This window comes from Lissotriton vulgaris, chromosome 1_2 (assembly GCF_964263255.1).
Source record: "Lissotriton vulgaris chromosome 1_2, aLisVul1.2, whole genome shotgun sequence".
Classification (NCBI taxonomy): Eukaryota; Metazoa; Chordata; class Amphibia; order Caudata; family Salamandridae; genus Lissotriton; species Lissotriton vulgaris.
The window spans coordinates 338,288,095-338,306,465 of record NC_141686.1 but is presented as its reverse complement, the minus strand read 5'-3'; the positions used below and the strand labels follow the sequence as shown (position 1 = coordinate 338,306,465).

Sequence of the window (18,371 nt, the reverse complement as noted above, 5' to 3'; positions counted from 1 at the left end):
TGGCCCCAATTATTCATTTAGTTATAGCCAATTACCAACATGGCTTTGTCCCAGGAAGATCTACTACTGATCACGTCCATAGAGTTATCACACTTTTTGATCAGTCACGAATTTCAGGAGACCCTATGGCCCTCATACTCTTAGATGCGGAAAAGGCATTTGATAGGGTCTCCTGGAAATTCCTTTGGGCAGTTTTAAAAAGAGTTGGAATTCCCCCAAGCTTTAACATGGCAATACAACAATTATATGTCAACCCGACCGCTATGGTTTCTGTCAATGGCAATCTTACCAAATCATTTAAGATATCAAGAGGGACGAGACAAGGCTGCCCCTGCTCGCCACTGCTATTTGCCCTCTATTTAGATCCCTTTTTACAAAGATTGGAAATGAATTTGGTAATAGAGCCTATTATATCACGCGATCTCTCCACTAAAATATTAGCCTATGCTGATGACATAGCAATCGTCACTAAGAACCCCGCACCATCTATGCTTGCTATCGTTGATGAGGCCACCAAATTTGGAGCTGTTTCCGGATACGCCCTTAATCAAGGTAAAACTCAAATTGTGATTAATGATAATTTAGCTTTTGCCGACCCCAGAGTTACTCCAAACGCAACATATTTGGGTATTTCTATCACCGCCAAACTAGAAGTTCTGGTAGATATTAATGTAAAACCTGTTTTAAAGACAATACAAAAGGATCTCCACCGACTAGATAACCGGCACCTTTCCCTGATTGGTAGAGTAAACGCCATTAAAATGGCGTTTTTCCCTAAATTGCTGTACCTATTTAGAGCAATATGCCTAGAATTCCCGGACTCCTGTTTAAAATCAATGGAACAAACCTTCTCAAAATTTATTTGGTCATATTCTAAACCAAGACGCGCATTAAAATTCCTTACTCTACCAAAGGAACGGGGGGGCTTAGGTTTACCTAACCTGCGGCTCTATTATTGGGCAGCAAACATGATTAACAGTCAAGAACTTCTTCAAATTGAATTAACAAATGTAGCATCACGGGGTGGGCAACCTTCTATTTATAACCTATTGTTAGGTGAAAAAAATTCTGGTTATTTATGGCGTCATCTACACGACAGTTATCACAAAAAAGTAAAATTTAAGCCACTTCTACATTCTTTTAAAATATTGCAAAAAATAAGAAAAATAATGGATATTGGGCGAATCTCACACTATACACTTTTTAAAGATAATCTAGATCTGCCCGCCATTTTCAGGGATAGCTGTATGAAGAAATGGGAAGCTGCCGGAATTACACACTTCGGCAATCTCTGTTCTCCTTCGGGGTTTCACACATTTGAGGAACTAAGAACGAAATTTCAAATTAATAACAGAGACTTCTTCAAATACCTACAAATACGGGACTTCATAACAAAAAGAACTCTCTGTGAAATCATCAGTATAAAATGTGAGATATTTGAGACACTGTCGTCCAGTAAAGTTAACACCATTAGTGAAATATATACCCTATTAAGCAACTCTGTACCTGATGATATCGGAAAGATAGCCTCGAAATGGGAAAACAAAATTGGCATATCCCGCGCTGAAATTGAAAGTACAATGGCAATGTCTCAAAATTATTTGCTATCAACCAAACTACAAACACAGTTTTATAAAACCCTCTTTATGTTATATTACACTCCCGACAAAATTGCAAAATGGGGCTCGGGTAAAGGAACTTACTGTCCCCGGTGCCACTTTCCGAATGCAGACAGTATACATATTTTTGCTACCTGCAACGGCCTATCCCAACTGAAACTCGATATTGAGCGGTTTATATCAGCGGTGGTGAAAAATCCCATTATCTTGACTATTGAAACAATGCTTTTAGGAGCGAGTGACCCAAACTGGAATAGACAAGGGGCGGAATTTATATTTATGTCAATGGCTGTTTTTAGAATGTGTATTGCATCGGCCTGGCTTGATGAACTGGCACCCTCATTTCAGCAATGGCTCGCCAGATTATTAGCCACATTTAAGTTGGAAATTGCAATCTATAAAGGGAAAGGTAGAAAGAAACGCACTGCTGGCCTGAAAATCTGGGCTCCGCTACAGGAATGGTGCGATAATCAAGGTAATAATAACAATAATAATAGGCAACTCATTCAAACCTAATTTAGATTTATTGGTGTCACTCTTATCGAAGTCTATATGTGGGATTTAACTATTTACCCAGGTAGTAAGGAACAAAGGAACTGATAATTGCTCTTGTATTTGTAGTTCAAATGACAAAGGCCTCTGTATTCTTATTTGATGATTAGTTTTATGTTGTGCTTTTATTACACATGTGTCTAGTTTGATGTAGCTTGATTTATTATTTTCAAATGCCAGCTCTGTGATTGATTTCTGGGCACAGCACACAGTTATTATACTGGGCTAAACGATGCATAATGTGGTATCCATATATTTCATATTTTTTTTTTCTCTTTATATTTTCTCCTTTCCTATAGAAATCTGCCAGACTAAGGGGTGGGGGGAGGGTTAGGGGGCTCTGGTGAACTCTCTCAGTGTAAATTTATGTATTCTATGATTTTATACAAAAATCAATAAAAACCATTTAAAAAAAAAAAAAAAAAAAAAATCCTGAGCAGATAGCTGAGACAGGCACCAAAGTCATCAACTCAAGAAGAGACAGCTGAGACAGACACCGAAACCATCAAATCCTGAGCAGATAGCTGAGACAGACACAAAAGCCATCAAGCCAAGAGGAGATAGCTGAGACAGACACCAAAGACATCAAATCAAGAGGAGGCAGCTGAGACGGACACCAAATTCATCATATCAAGAGGATATAGTTGAGGCAAACACCAAAACCACTACATCAAGAGAAGATAGCATGGACAGATAACACCAAAGCCATCAAATCAAGAGCATATAGCTGAGACAGATACCAAAGCCATTAATTAAGAGTGGATAGCTAATACAGAAACCAAAGCAATCAAATCAAGATTAGACAGCTGAGATGGACACCAAATCCATCAAATCAAGGGGAGGCACCTGAGACAGACAACAAAGCCATCAAATTAAGAGGAGATAGATGAGACGGACACCAAAGACATCAAATCAAGAGCTGATAGCTGAGACAGTCACCAAAGCCATCATTTCAAGATGAGACAGCTGAAACAGACACCAAAGCCATCGAATCAAGAGGAGACAGCTGAGGCAGACACCAAAGCCATTAAGTCAAGAGGAGGCAGCTGAGACATATACCAAATCCATCAATTGAAGAGCAGGTAGCTGAGACATATACCAAAGCCATCAAATGAAGAGCAGATAGCTAAGACAAACACAAAAGCCATCAAATAAAGTGGAGACAGCTGAGACAGATACCAAAGCCATCAAATCAAGAAGAGGCAGCTGAGACGGACCCCAAATTCATCAAATCAAGAGGATATAGTTGAGACAGGCACCAAAGCCATCACATCAGGAGAAGATAGCTGAGACAGACACCAAAGCCATCAAATCAAGAGGAGACAGCTGAGACAGACACCAAATTCATCACATCAAGAGGAGGTAGCTGAGACAGACACCAAACCATCAAATAAAGAGGAGATAGCGGAGATAGACACCAAACCCATCAAATCAAGAGACAGACACCAAAGCCATCAAATCAAGAGGAGATAGCTGAGATATAAGCCAAGGCTGTCAAATCAGGTGGGGACAGCTGAGACAGACACCAAAGCCATCAAACCAAGAGGAGATAGATGAGACGAACACCAAAGACATCAAATCAAGAGGAGATAGCTAAGGCAGACACCAAAGCCATCAAATCAAGAGGAGATAGATGAGACGGACACCAAAGACATCAAATCAAGAGCTGATAGCTGAAACAGACACCAAAGTCATCAAATAAAGAGGAGATATCTAAGACTGGCACTAAAGCCATCAAACCAAGAGGAGATAGATGAGACCGACACCAAAGCCATCAAATCAAGAGGAGATAGCTGAGGCAGACACCAAAGCCATCAAATCAAGAGGAGATAGATGAGACGGACACCAAAGACATCAAATCAAGAGCTGATAGCTGAGACAGACACAAAAGCCATCAACCCAAGAGGAGATAGCTGAGACAGACACCAAAGACATCAAATCAAGAGGAGGCAGCTGAGACGGACACCAAATTCATCATATCAAGAGGATATAGTTGAGGCAAACACCAAAACCACCACATCAAGAGAAGATAGCATGGACAGATAACACCAAAGCCATCAAATCAAGAGCATATAGCTGAGACAGATACCAAAGCCATTAATTAAGAGTGGATTGCTAATACAGAAACCAAAACAATCAAATCAAGATTAGACAGCTGAGATGGACACCAAATCCATCAAATCAAGGGGAGGCACCTGAGACAGACAACAAAGCCATCAAATTAAGAGGAGGTAGCTAAGACATACACCAAAGACATCAAAGGAAGAGCAGATAGCTAATAGACACCAAAGCCAAAAGAGGAGACAGCTGAGACAGATACCAAAGCCATCAAGTCAAGAGGAGATAGCTGGGACATACACCAAAGCCATCAAATTAAGAGCACATAGCTGAGACAGATGTTAAATCCATCAAATCAAGAGGAGATAGCTGCAACAGACACTAAAGCTATCAAATCAAGAGGAGATAGCTGAGACAGACACCAAAGCCATCAAATCAAGAGGAGATAGCTGAGACGGGCACCAAAGCAATCAAAACAAGAGATGATAGCCGAGACAGACACCAAAGTCATCAAATCAAGAGGAGGCAGCTGAGACAGACACCAATATCATCAAATCAAGAGGATATAGTTGAGACAGACACCAAAGCCATTACATCAGGAGGAGATAGCTGAGACAGACACGAAAGCCATCAAATCATGAGTAGATAGCTGAGACAGACACCAAAGCCATCAAATCAAGAGGGGACAGCTGAGAAAGACACCAAAGCCATCACATCAAGAGCATCTAGCTAAGACAGACACCAAAGCCATCAAACTGATAGGAGATAGCTGAGACAGACACCAAAGGCCCCACATCAAGAGGAGACAGCTGAGACAAACACCAACGCCATTAATCAAGAGTGGATAACTAATACAGACACCAAAGAAATCAAATCAAGATTAGACAGCTGAGACAGACACCAAAGCCATCAAATTAAGAGGAGGTAACTAAGACAGGCACCAAAGCCATCGAATCAATAGAATGCACATGAGACAGACACCAAAGCCATCAAATTAAGAGGAGGTAACTAAGACAGACTCCAAAGCCATCAAATGAAGTTGAGGTAGCTGAGACAGACACCAACGCCATCAAATCAAGAGGAGGCACCTGAGACAGACACCAAAGCCATCAAATCAAGAGGAGGCAGCTGAGACAGACACTAAAGCCATCAAGTCAAGAGGAGATAGCTGGGACAGACACCAAAGCCATCACATCAAGAGGAGGTAACTAAGACAGACTCCAAAGCCATCAAATGAAGTTGAGGTAGCTGAGACAGACACCAACGCCATCAAATCAAGAGGAGGCAGCTGAGACAGACACTAAAGCCATCAAGTCAAGAGGAGGTAGCTGGGACAGACACCAAAGCTATCAAATCAAGAGGGGACAGCTGAGAAAGACACCAAAGCCATCACATCAAGAGTATCTAGCTAAGACAGACACCAAAGCCATCACATCAAGAGGAGGTAGCTGAGACAGACACCAAAGCCATCAAATTGATAGGAGGTAGCTGAGACAACACCAAAGACATTGAATCAAGAGGAGACAACTGATAGAAACCAAGGCCATCAAATCAGGAGAAGACTGCTGAGACAGACATCAAAGCCATCAAATCATGAGGAGACAGCGGAGACAGGCACCAAAGCCATTAATCAAGTGCGGATAGCTGAGACAGACACCAAAGCCCCCACATCAAGAGGAGACAGCTGAGACAGACACCAAAGCCAGTAATCAAGAGCGGATAGCTAAGACAGACACCAAAGCAATCAAATCAAGATGATACATCTGAGACAGACTTTAAAGCCATCAAATTAAGAGGAGGTAGCTGAGCCATATACCAAAGCCATCAAATGAAGAGCAGATAGCTAAGACAAACACAAAAGCCATCAAATAAATTGGAGACAGCTGAGACGGATACCAAAGCCATTAAATCAAGAAGAGGCAGCTGAGACAGACACCAACGCCATCATGTCCAGAGGAGATAGCTGCAACAGCCACCAAAGCCATCAAATCATGAGCTGATAGCTGAGATAGACACCAAACCCATCAAATCAAGAGACAGACACCAAAGCCTTAACATCAAGAGGAGATAGCTGAGATATAAACCAAGGCTGTCAAATCAGGTGGGGACAGCTGAGACAGACACCAAAGCCATCAAATAAAGAGGAGATAGCTGAGACTGGCACTAAAGCCATCAAACCAAGAGGAGATAGATGAGACGGACACCAAAGACATCAAATCAAGAGCTGATAGCTGAGACAGACACCAAAGCCATCATTTCAAGAGGAGATAGCTGAAACAGACACCAAAGTCATCAAATCAAGAGGAGACAGCTGCGACACATCCCACAGCCATCAAATCAGGAGGCAGCTGAGACAGACACCAACGTCATGAAATCAATAGGATATAGTCGAGACAGACACCAAAGCCATCACATCAGGAGGAGATAGCTGAGACAGACACCAAAGCCATCAAATCAAGATGAGGCAGCTGAGACGGACCCCAAATTCATCAAATCAAGAGGATATAGTTGAGACAGGCACCAAAGCCATCAAGTCAAGAGGAGATAGCTGAGACAGACACCAAAGCCATCAAATCAAGATGAGGCAGCTGAGACGGACCCCAAATTCATCAAATCAAGAGGATATAGTTGAGACAGGCACCAAAGCCATCACATCAGGAGAAGATAGCTGAGACAGACACCAAAGCCATCAAATCAAGAGGAGACAGCTGAGACGGACACCAAATTCATCACATCAAGAGGAGGTAGCTGAGACAGACACCAAAGCCCCCACATCAAGAAGAGACAGCTGAGACAAACACCAAAGCCATTAATCAAGAGGGGATAGCAAATACAGACACCAAAGCAATCAAATCAAGATTAGACAGCTGAGACAGACACCACATCCGTCAAATCAAGAGGAAGCACCGGAGACAGACACCAAAGCCATCAAATTAAGGGGATGCACCTGAGACAGACACCAAAGCCATCAAGTCAAGAGGAGATAGCTGAGACATACACCAAAGCCATCAAATGAAGAGCAGATAGCTAAGACAGACACCAAAGCCATCAAATCAGGAGAAGGCACCTGAGACAGACACCAAAGCCATCAAGTCAATAGGAGATAGCGGAGACATACACCAAAGCCATCAAATGAAGAGCAGATAGCTAAGACAGACACCAACGCCATCAAATAAAGAGGTGACAGCTGAGACAGAGACCAAAGCCATCAAGTCAAGAGGAGGCAGCAGAGACAGACACCAAAGCCATCAAGTCAAGAGGAGATAGCTGAGACATACACCAAAGCCATCAAATCAAGAGCAGATAGCTGAGACAGATGTTAAATCCATCAAATAAAGAGGAGATAGCTGCATCAGACACCAAAGCTATCAAATCAAGAGCTAATAGCTGAGACAGACACCAAAGCCATCAATTCAAGAGCTGATAGCTGAGACAGACACCAAAGCCATCAAATAAAGAGGAGATAGCTGAGACGGGCACCAAAGCCATCGAATCAAGAGGAGACAACTGAGATAGACACCAATGCCATCAAATCAAGAGGAGATAGCTGAGACGGACACCAAAGGCATCAAATCAAGAGGAGATAGTTGAGGCAGACACCAAAGCCATCAAATCAAGAGCTGATAGCTGAGACAGTCACCAAAGCCATCATTTCAAGATGACAGCTGAAACAGACACCAAAGTCATCAAATCAAGAGGAGATAGCTGAGACGGACACCAAAGGCATCAAATCAAGAGGAGACAGCTGAGACAGACACCAAAGCCATCAAATCATGAGGAGACAGCGGAGACAGGCACCAAAGCCATTAATCAAGAGCGGATAGCTGAGACAGACACCAAAGCCCCACATCAAGAGGAGACAGCGGAGACATACACCAAAGCCAGTAATCAAGAGCGGATAGCTAAGACAGACACCAAAGCAAGCAAATCAAGATGATACATCTGAGAGAGACACTAAAGCCATCAAATCAAGAGGAGGCACCTGAGACAGACACCAAATCCATCAAATTAAGAGGAGGTAGCAAAGACAGACACCAAAGCCATCGAATCAAGAGGAGACAGCTGAGGCAGACACCAAAGCCATTAAGTCAAGAGGAGGCAGCTGAGACATATACCAAAGCCATCAATTGAAGAGCAGGTAGCTGAGACATATACCAAAGCCATCAAATGAAGAGCAGATAGCTAAGACAAACACAAAAGCCATCAAATAAAGTGGAGACAGCTGAGACAGATACCAAAGCCATCAAATCAAGAAGAGGCAGCTGAGACGGACCCCAAATTCATCAAATCAAGAGGATATAGTTGAGACAGGCACCAAAGCCATCACATCAAGAGAAGATAGCTGAGACAGACACCAAAGCCATCAAATCAAGAGGAGACAGCTGAGACGGACACCAAATTCATCACATCAAGAGGAGGTAGCTGAGACAGACACCAAACCATCAAATAAAGAGGAGATAGCTGAGATATAAGCCAAGGCTGTCAAATCAGGTGGGGACAGCTGAGACAGACACCAAAGCCATCAAATCAAGAGGAGATAGATGAGACGAACACCAAAGACATCAAATCAAGAGGAGATAGCTAAGGCAGACACCAAAGCCATAAAATCAAGAGGAGATAGATGAGACGGACACCAAAGACATCAAATCAAGAGCTGATAGCTGAAACAGACACCAAAGTCATCAAATAAAGAGGAGATAGCTAAGACTGGCACTAAAGCCATCAAGCCAAGAGGAGATAGATGAGACCAACACCAAAGACATCAAATCAAGAGGAGATAGCTGAGGCAGACACCAAAGCCATCAAATCAAGAGGAGATAGATGAGACGGACACCAAAGACATCAAATCAAGAGCTGATAGCTGAAACAGACACCAAAGTCATCAAATCAAGAGGAGACAGCTGCGACACATCCCACAGCCATCAATTCAGGAGGAGGCAGCTGAGACAGACACCAACGTCATGAAATCAGTAGGATATAGTCGAGACAGACACCAAAGCCATCACATCAGGTGGAGATAGCTGAGACAGACAACAAAGCCATCAAATCCTGAGCAGATAGCTGAGACAGACACCAAAGCCATCAAGTCAAGAGGAGATAGCTGAGACAGACACCAAAGCCATCAAATCAAGATGATATAGTTGAGACAGGCACCAAAGCCATCACATCAGGAGAAGATAGGTGAGACAGACACCAAAGCCATCAAATCAAGAGGAGATAGCTGAGACGGACACCAAAGCCCCCACATCAAGAGGAGACAGCTGAGACAAACACCGAAGTCATTAATCAAGAGTGGATAGCAAATACTGACACCAAAGCGATCAAATCAAGATTAGACAGCTGAGACAAACACCACATCCGTCAAATCAAGAGGAGCACCTGAGACAGACACCAAAGCCATCAAATGAAGAGCAGATAGCTAAGACAGATACCAAAGCCATCAAATAAAGAGGTGACAGCTGAGACAGATACCAAAGCCATCAAGTCAAGAGGGGGCAGCAGAGACAGACACCAAAGCCATCAAGTCAAGAGGAGATAGCTGAGACATACACCAAAGCCATCAAATCAAGAGCAGATAGCTGAGACAGATGTTAAATCCATCAAATCAAGAGGAGATAGCTGCATCAGACACCAAAGCTATCAAATCAAGAGCTGATAGCTGAGACAGACACCAAAGCCATCAATCCAAGAGCTGATAGCTGAGACAGACACTAAAGCCATCAAATAAAGAGGAGATAGCTGAGATATACAGCAAACCCATCAAATCAAGACACAGACACCAAAGCCATCAAATCAAGAGGAGATAGCTGAGCTATAAACCAAGGCTGTCAAATCAGGGGAGGACAGCTGACACAGACACCAAAGCCATCAAATAAAGAGGAGGTACTTGAGACTGGCACCAAAGCCATCAAATCAAGAGGAGATAGCTGAGACGGACACCAAAGACATCAAATCAAGAGGAGATAGCTGAAACAGACACCGAAGTCATCAAATCAAGAGGAGACAGCTGCGACAGATACCAAAGCCATCAAATCAAGAGGAGGCAGCTGAGACAGACACCAATGTCATCAAATCAAGAGTAGTTAGCTGAGACAGACGACAAAGCCATCAAATCCTGAGCAGATAGCTGAGACAGGCACAAAAGCCATCAAGCCAAGAGGAGATAGCTGAGACAGACACCAAAGACATCAAATCAAGAGGAGCAGTTGAGACAGACACCAACGCTATCATATCAGCAGGAGATAGCTGAGACAGACACCAAAGTTATCAAATCAAGAGGAGATAGCTGAGACAGACGACAAAGCCATCAAATCCTGAGCAGATAGCTGAGACAGGCACCAAAGTCATCAACTCAAGAAGAGACAGCTGAGACAGACACCGAAACCATCAAATCCTGAGCAGATAGCTGAGACAGACACAAAAGCCATCAAGCCAAGAGGAGATAGCTGAGACAGACACCAAAGACATCAAATCAAGAGGAGGCAGCTGAGACGGACACCAAATTCATCATATCAAGAGGATATAGTTGAGGCAAACACCAAAACCACCACATCAAGAGAAGATAGCATGGACAGATAACACCAAAGCCATCAAATCAAGAGCATATAGCTGAGACAGATACCAAAGCCATTAATTAAGAGTGGATAGCTAATACAGAAACCAAAGCAATCAAATCAAGATTAGACAGCTGAGATGGACACCAAATCCATCAAATCAAGGGGAGGCACCTGAGACAGACAACAAAGCTATCAAATTAAGAGGAGATAGCTGAGACAGACACCAAAGCCATCAAATCAAGAGGAGACAACTGAGATAGACACCAAGACCATCAAATCAAGAGGAAGTATCTGAGACAGACAACAAAGCCATCAAATTAATAGGAGGTAGATGAGACAACACCAAAGACATCGAATCAAGAGGAGACAACTGATCGAAACGAAGGCCATGAAATCGGGAGGAAACTGCTGAGATAGACACCAAAGCATCAAATCAAGAGCAGATATCTGAGACAAACACCAAAGCCATCAAATCAAGAGGAGACAGCGGAGACAGACACCAAAGACCCCACATCAAGAGGAAACAGCTAAGACAGACACCAAAGCAATCAAATCAAGATCAGACATCTGAGACAGACACCAAAGCCATCAAATCAAGAGGGGGCTCCTGAGACAGACACCGAAGCCATCAAATTAAGAGGAGGTAGCAGAGACAGACACCAAAGCCATCAAATCAAGAGGAGACAGCTGAGACAGACAGCAAAGTCATCAAATCAAGATGAGACAGACACCAAAGCCATCTAATCAAGAGGAGATAGCCGAGTTAGAAACCAAGGCTGTAAAATCAGGTGGCGACAGCTGAGACAGACACTAAAGACATCAAATCAAGAGCAGATAGCCGAGACAGAAGCCAAAGCCATCAAATCAAGAGGAGACAGCAGAGACAGACACCAAAGCCATCAAATCAAGAGCAGACAGTGGAAACCGACGTCAAAGCCCCCACATCAAGAGGGGACAGCTGAGATAGACACCAAATCCATTAATTAAGAGCGGATAGCTAAGACTGACACCAAAGCAAGCAAATCTGGATGAGACAGCTGAAACAGACACCAAAGCCATCAAACTAAGAGGAGGTACCTGAGACAGACACCAAAGCTATCGAATCAGGAGGAGGCAGCTGAGACAGACACCAAAGCCATGAAATCAAGAGGAGGTAGCTGAGACAGACACCAATGCCATTGAATCAATTGGAGACAACTGAGATAGAAACCAAGGTCATCAAATCAGGAGGAGATAGATGAGACAGGCACCAAAGCCATCAAATCAAGAGGAGGCACCTGAGACAGACACTAAAGTCATCAAATGAAGAGGAGAAAGCTGAAACAGACACCAAAGACATCAAATCAAGTGGCGATAGCTGAGACAGACACCAAAGACATCAAATCAAGAAGTGGGTCAGGCCCGAGGGACTGACCCAAAGCACATTCTATGTAAATGTAATTCTTTGGAATCCATAGATTAGGGCAACTGACAGCTAAGCCTATGTAAAGCCACATACAGGCAGAACATAAAGGACAGGATATGGTGTAACGGCCAGAGCTGCCGACTACGGAACTGAGGATCCAGGTTCAAGCCTTGGTATTGGCTCAACATGCTGTGATTCTGGGCAAATCACTTAATCACCCCATGTCTATCGACAGCGCCTAGAATCCCTCATGAGTGCGTAGCCAGGCTGTACAACAAATCCAAATATATATATATGTATATGTCCAGGCCACGCCCCTTTTTACACCTCTCCGCAATGCAGCTCTGTGACACTTACTGGAGGTACCTGGTGGGCTAGTTGGTGGGCTAGTTGGACCCCAGGGACCCTCAGGATTCAAGGGGACTTAATCCCCCAACTTACAACGTGCCCCGGGGCGCGCTTTCAGAGTGGTGGAGAAAGGGGGCATGGCCTTTGTCTACCTCTCACCAATCCCACTGCGTAGGGCTTACTGGAGGTAAAAGGTAGGCTAGTTGGCCCCTAAAGGACCCCCAGCAGTGAAGGGGACTTCAATCCCCACCCAAGAGTGCACCAGGGAGCGTGTTTGTAGAGTGGCGGCCTGGTACGAGTACTTACCAATGCTGCTGTGTGGGATGGACTGGAGGTAATAGTTTGGGAAGTTGGCTATGAAGGATGTCCTCGGGGGCCAACTACCCCTTTTGTTACCTCCAGTAAGTCCCACACAGTGGGATTGCTAAGACGTCTTCGGACGCCATGCCCCCCTTTCTTTACCACTCTGCAAACGTGTCTCGTGGCAGACTACGGGATGGGGGATGAAGTCCAATTTAGTCCTGAGGGAGTTTGGGGGCCAAGAATCCCTGCTGGTACCTCCTGTAAGTCCTACGCGCCAGAATTCCTGAGTGTTGGTTGGACGCCCAGCACCCTTTCACCACCACTCTGCAAATGCGACTACTAGTTAAAGTAGCATATTTCTGCACCTCTGGCATAGAGGTCGTTTTAATCCCCCTTCCCTATTATGTCCTAGGGCCTTATAGAGGAGGTCATGCTAATCACAGGGGTACCCCAACGCATAGTGTTCGGTAGTGTATGTAGGTGTTTTCACTGTATTCTAAGTGCCTTTTAGCATAGCACTGGCTCAAGGCCTGGTTAGTCAGAGACAGTTACCACCAGTACCGCCTGAAAAAGTTGTGGGCACAGGATGATTATGTAACAAGGCCTCTTTCTGCTCCTCTGTTGGTTCTTTCTGCACATGTCTTGCTTCTTCCTGCACTTTTCTTCTTCTTTGTGGACTTCTGTTGCTTATTTCTGCATTTCTTTTTGTGTGTGTAGGCATTTATATAGCGCACTGCTACCCGTAGGCGTCCTGGCGCTTCGACCGCCGCGAAACCCTTCCTGGCTTCCCTGAGAGATGATCCCTTAATGGGTATCTCCAGGGTGAGACCAGGCATCCCCGGCGGTCTGGGGGGCCGTTAGTGAAGATGAGGCAAGCTAATGCCCAGAGTTGCCGAGTGTGATCGCTGATCAGAGTGGGCACCGAGGCGAGAGAATTATCGAGTCCGCTGACCCTGGTCCAGAAACCTGCCGCGCCGGGAATCGAACCCTGGTCCCGGGCCGTCCTCTGCTCTCGGGTCTGCCGCCTCTAAAGAGTGAGCCACACTACTTCACTTCTTTCTTCTTTCTGCGTGTTTTTTCTTCTTTCTTCACATATCCTACCTCTGTAGGCATAGTTAGAAACTAGCATTTAAAAAAACCTTAGAAATTCACTAAAAAATCCATATGTTTCAGGCACATTATTGTTAGAAATGGGCATTTAAAAAACCTTGAATTTCACTGAAAAAACCATAGGTTTCAGGCTTGTTATAGTTAGAAATTAACATTTAAAAAACCTTTGAAATTCACTGAAAATACTATAGGTTTCAGGGGCGTTACAGTTAGTTGACATTTCATTCGTAAAAAAACAATGAAATTCCCCTGTTAAAGTTAGTTCATCTAACTATAACTCCCACGCCCGCAATGCACTGCTGATGACGTCACATATTACATCACTCATGACATGGTCAGTGACATCACTCATGACATCACTGATGATATCTCAAATGACATCACTGATGACATCATCCTTGTGATAGAGTGACAGACCTCCTCTCACCCTAATATAAACTTTGATACACTCACTCTAAAATACAAACTAACATTTTCAAAACAATGGAGATACCAATACCAGTTACAACCCACATATTCAGTAATTCCAAGATCTACACACACATCCATTCATTCACCAGCAGTTCCAATACAGTCACTCATACATGTACTCACTCATCATATGTACTCATACACCTATACATCCTGTTACACACCGACACTCATCCATAGAGTTACTCACACACATACTCACACATGCAAATACAGTATCAAACATCCATTTACTTGCATATAGTTATACACACACCACCACACTTACTTCTACAGAAACGTACACATACTTACTCTCTTAAACAATCACTTATAGAAACACATACTTATTTATACAAGAACTCTTCCAATCTCTCACTCATCCTCACTTACATACACCAATACTCCCATATACTAGTTTAAAACATACGTAGTTACTCATAAAGACTCTACTGAGACATTCATTCACTCACTCACTCACCAACACACCCATACACACACTCATCCACCCATACAGTCCTGCACACGTACTGTCTTCAACACATACAAACAGTGAGTCACTCATTCATGCATCTATGCACTAAGTAATATCCCCCACTGAACCATACAGACACTCAGACAGTCATACTGATACTCAAAAAACCAACTAATAACCGATATAGACACTCATGTAGCTACTCATCAACCCATGCAGCCACTTATAGACAAAGTGAGACACTGATACAGATATTTACACATTTACAGATTACTCACTAACCCATGTATTTACTAAGATACACTTAATCAGTCAATTATACAATCAGTTTCACACAAACAAAATCATCAATTTAGACACTTATATACCTACTTATTGTTCCATCGACCTTGACATATACATATATAAAACATATTTAATTTTCAGAAAACACACATTCACTGGATGATGTCATCAGTGGTCCTCAGTGATGTCATTTGAGATGTCATCAGTGATGTCATGAGTGATGTAATATGTGACGTCATCAGCAGTGCATTGCGGGTGCGCGAGTTATAGTTAGCTGAACTAACTATAACGGAGGAGTTTCAATGGTTTTGTACGAGTGAAATGTCCAGCTAACTATAACATGTGTGAAACCTATGGTTTTTTCAGTGAATTTATATATATGTATATATATACACATGCCAGTTCACTTGATTCTGGTAGTAGATTCGTATTTGTGAAGCAAGTAAAGGCTTATTTCAGCTGTCTTACTCGTAAAAGTGGCTCTGCAGTGCTGAAAATACATTCACTGACTGTTTTTTTCCAGACTCTCCCACTTTTGTGATGTAAAATATTTTAATGTATGTAAGTGAGATTAAAATTACTGTGAAATGTCTACATTTGTCACTGAAACTGATGGTCTGTCTACAGACATAGAGACTGCTGGCATTAATGCATGCATGTGATCTATTCTCACTTCTCAATGTTTACTTCCCAGGATCTGAACAGAAGGAAGAAGAGAGATCCCTGAGAATTGTCCTCGTCGGGAAAACAGGAACAGGGAAAAGCGCAACAGGGAACAGCATCCTTGGAACAAAAGAATTACTTTCTCAAGCAAGTCTAAAAGCACAAACACCTGTGTGCATTAAAAAGACATGTGTCAGGCAGGGGAGGGAGATTTCAGTGGTGGACACACCAGGGCTTATGGACCCAGACACCTCACTTCTGGACACAGTTCTGGAGGTCAGCGAGTGTGTGGTCCTGTCCTCCCCGGGCCCTCACGCCATCCTTGTGGTGCTGCAGGCTGGACGTTTCACCAAAGAGGAGGCAGACGCAATAACAATAATTCAAAACGTATTTGGGGACCAAGCAGCAAAGTACATCATCCTTTTGTTTACACGAAGAGATGACGTAGAGGCAGATGGGCGGACAGTCGAGGAGCTTGTTAGCGAAGCGGAGGGAAAGTTGAAAACTTTGTTAGAGAAATGTGGCATGCGCTACTGCACCTTCAACAACAGAGCAACTGGAGCAGAGCAGAAGGGGCAGGTCTCTGAGCTCCTCAGCGTGATAGACAAAATGGTGGAAGAGAATGGAGGGGAGTGCTATACTACTAAGGCGTCTCAGATGGTGGAGCAGCACCTTAAGAAAGAAGAGGAGAATCTCAGGATCAAAGACGATCCGAAAAGAAAAGCAGCGCTAGAAGCATTAAAAAGCAATTTAAAGAAAGATTTGGAATGTGCAAAAACCGAACAAGAAAAAAAGCGCCTGAAAGCGGAGTATGACGCAGACGTAAAGCGCAGAAATGAATTTTACAATCGGCGAAGAATCCGTCTAGAAGTTGAATCTAAATTACTAGCCATGATTCACGGAGCATCAATCCTTATTGGAGCAGGCATTGGAACAGCCATCGGGATTGTCGGGGGTCCTGTGGGCATGGCTGTGGGGGCTGCAGTGGGAGCCGCAGTGGGGGGAGCCATTGGGGGAGTAGCGGGGATGAAGCTAGGCATACACATATATGTTGAAAGATTTTTCATGAACATTTTGCAGTAGAGAGCAAGCTTTTAAATCACTCTTTGTCCGTGTAAGATTCCTTCTGACACCTCACACAATGTATAGAAATGAAGTGGAATGATGTAAAAGAGCTTTAAATCAGGTTGAAATAATGAACTCGTAGAGTTTACGTTTTCTTTTTTGATTTTAAATAGCTTTATTAAAGAAAGCAGACAATGTAAAACATCAGTACATAAGAAAAAGGCAGAAAAAAGAAGTACAATTTGTTAAAGTAGAACACCTGAAAACACACCCCCGAGGGGGATAAATAAGCTTTACTAAGGGAAAAAGCTTTTAAATGAGATTTTGTTGTAAGAGAGAAAATAGAGGGGGAAGAGAGAGAGAGGAGAAAAGAAAGAATTAAGAAGAAATAAGGAGAGAAAAGGGAACAGCCTATGAAACAAGCTCACATATTAAAAGGTAATGCAAATGTAAACAATTCTATCTATATAGAAACAAAACTGCAGGTGCCAAAGAAACTTATAAAAGTAAAAATAAAAAAATAAAAAACAGCAAAATATAATATAAAAGAGAAAACTGAGAGAAAAAAAAAGAAACATCATGTGACACTTCTGGAAAGAAAGTCAGTTAACAGCATCCATATTAGGTCTCTTAATCAATAAAGTCGTTGTGGTGGCAAAGGCACGGTCAAGTCTATGATGATGACATAATAAAATCCACCAGGCATTATAAGATATCTTGGAAGTATCCTTCCAGTTGGTGGTTATACCTGAAAGGAAATTGCTATAAAAAGATCTATAAACTTGCGAACATTACAGTGAACATTCATAATAGGTGAAGAGCCACCCAAGAAAATATGTACAATTTCAAAAGGAAAAATCAGTAGCTAAGATTTTGTTCAATTGTAACCAAATGCGCGACCAAAGGGATTTGACTAATGGACAATAGAAAAACATGTGTAAAAAGTCACCATTTGAATGAGAGCAAGACCAACATTTTTTAGAATCAAGTAACTTAAATCTATATAAGTCAGAAGGAGTAAAAAACATGTCTGTTGTAAAAAAAGTAGCAAGTCTGTGTAGTACTAGCTGATCGGGAAACTGTGTGTATTTTAGACCAGATATTATCTCACAACTGCAAGGAAAATTTTTGAGCTAGGTCTTGTTCCCAGAGTAACTCAAGTTTAGATTTAGTCCTAGTAATGTCAGTTGAGAGAGTATTTTGTAAATCGCAGCAGCTTTGAGAGGGAGTGAAAAATCTGGTGGATGAAGGAGAGTTGGGGCAGAGGTGGGCAACACAATTTGTTGTAAAATAAAGTCAGTTAGAAGATGTTTGAGCAGAGGATATTGAGAAGAATGTGTGTTGGAGAGGTGGAAGGTGTCAGGAATGTGAGAAAAAGTTGTCAGGACGTGATCATTAAGTAGTTGAGTATAAGTTGAAATGCCTTTATCAATCCATTCTTTCCAAAAAAGCGCTCTATTATTAAATGTAAGGGATTTATT

General features: G+C 42.8%; 1 protein-coding gene across 1 annotated transcript in view; it reads left to right on the top strand.

The window, feature by feature from the left end:
* The window catches only part of LOC147736704 (GTPase IMAP family member 7-like), a 300,921-nt gene extending 283,529 nt beyond the window's left edge, over window positions 1-17,392 (top strand). Inside the window, exon 4 of the mRNA XM_086953428.1 lies at window positions 15,857-17,392. Coding sequence (XP_086809554.1) covers window positions 15,857-16,908 — 1,052 coding nt within the window. The 3' untranslated portion in view covers window positions 16,909-17,392. The remainder of the gene's footprint in view (window positions 1-15,856) is intronic.
* Window positions 17,393-18,371: the final 979 nt, after the last annotated feature.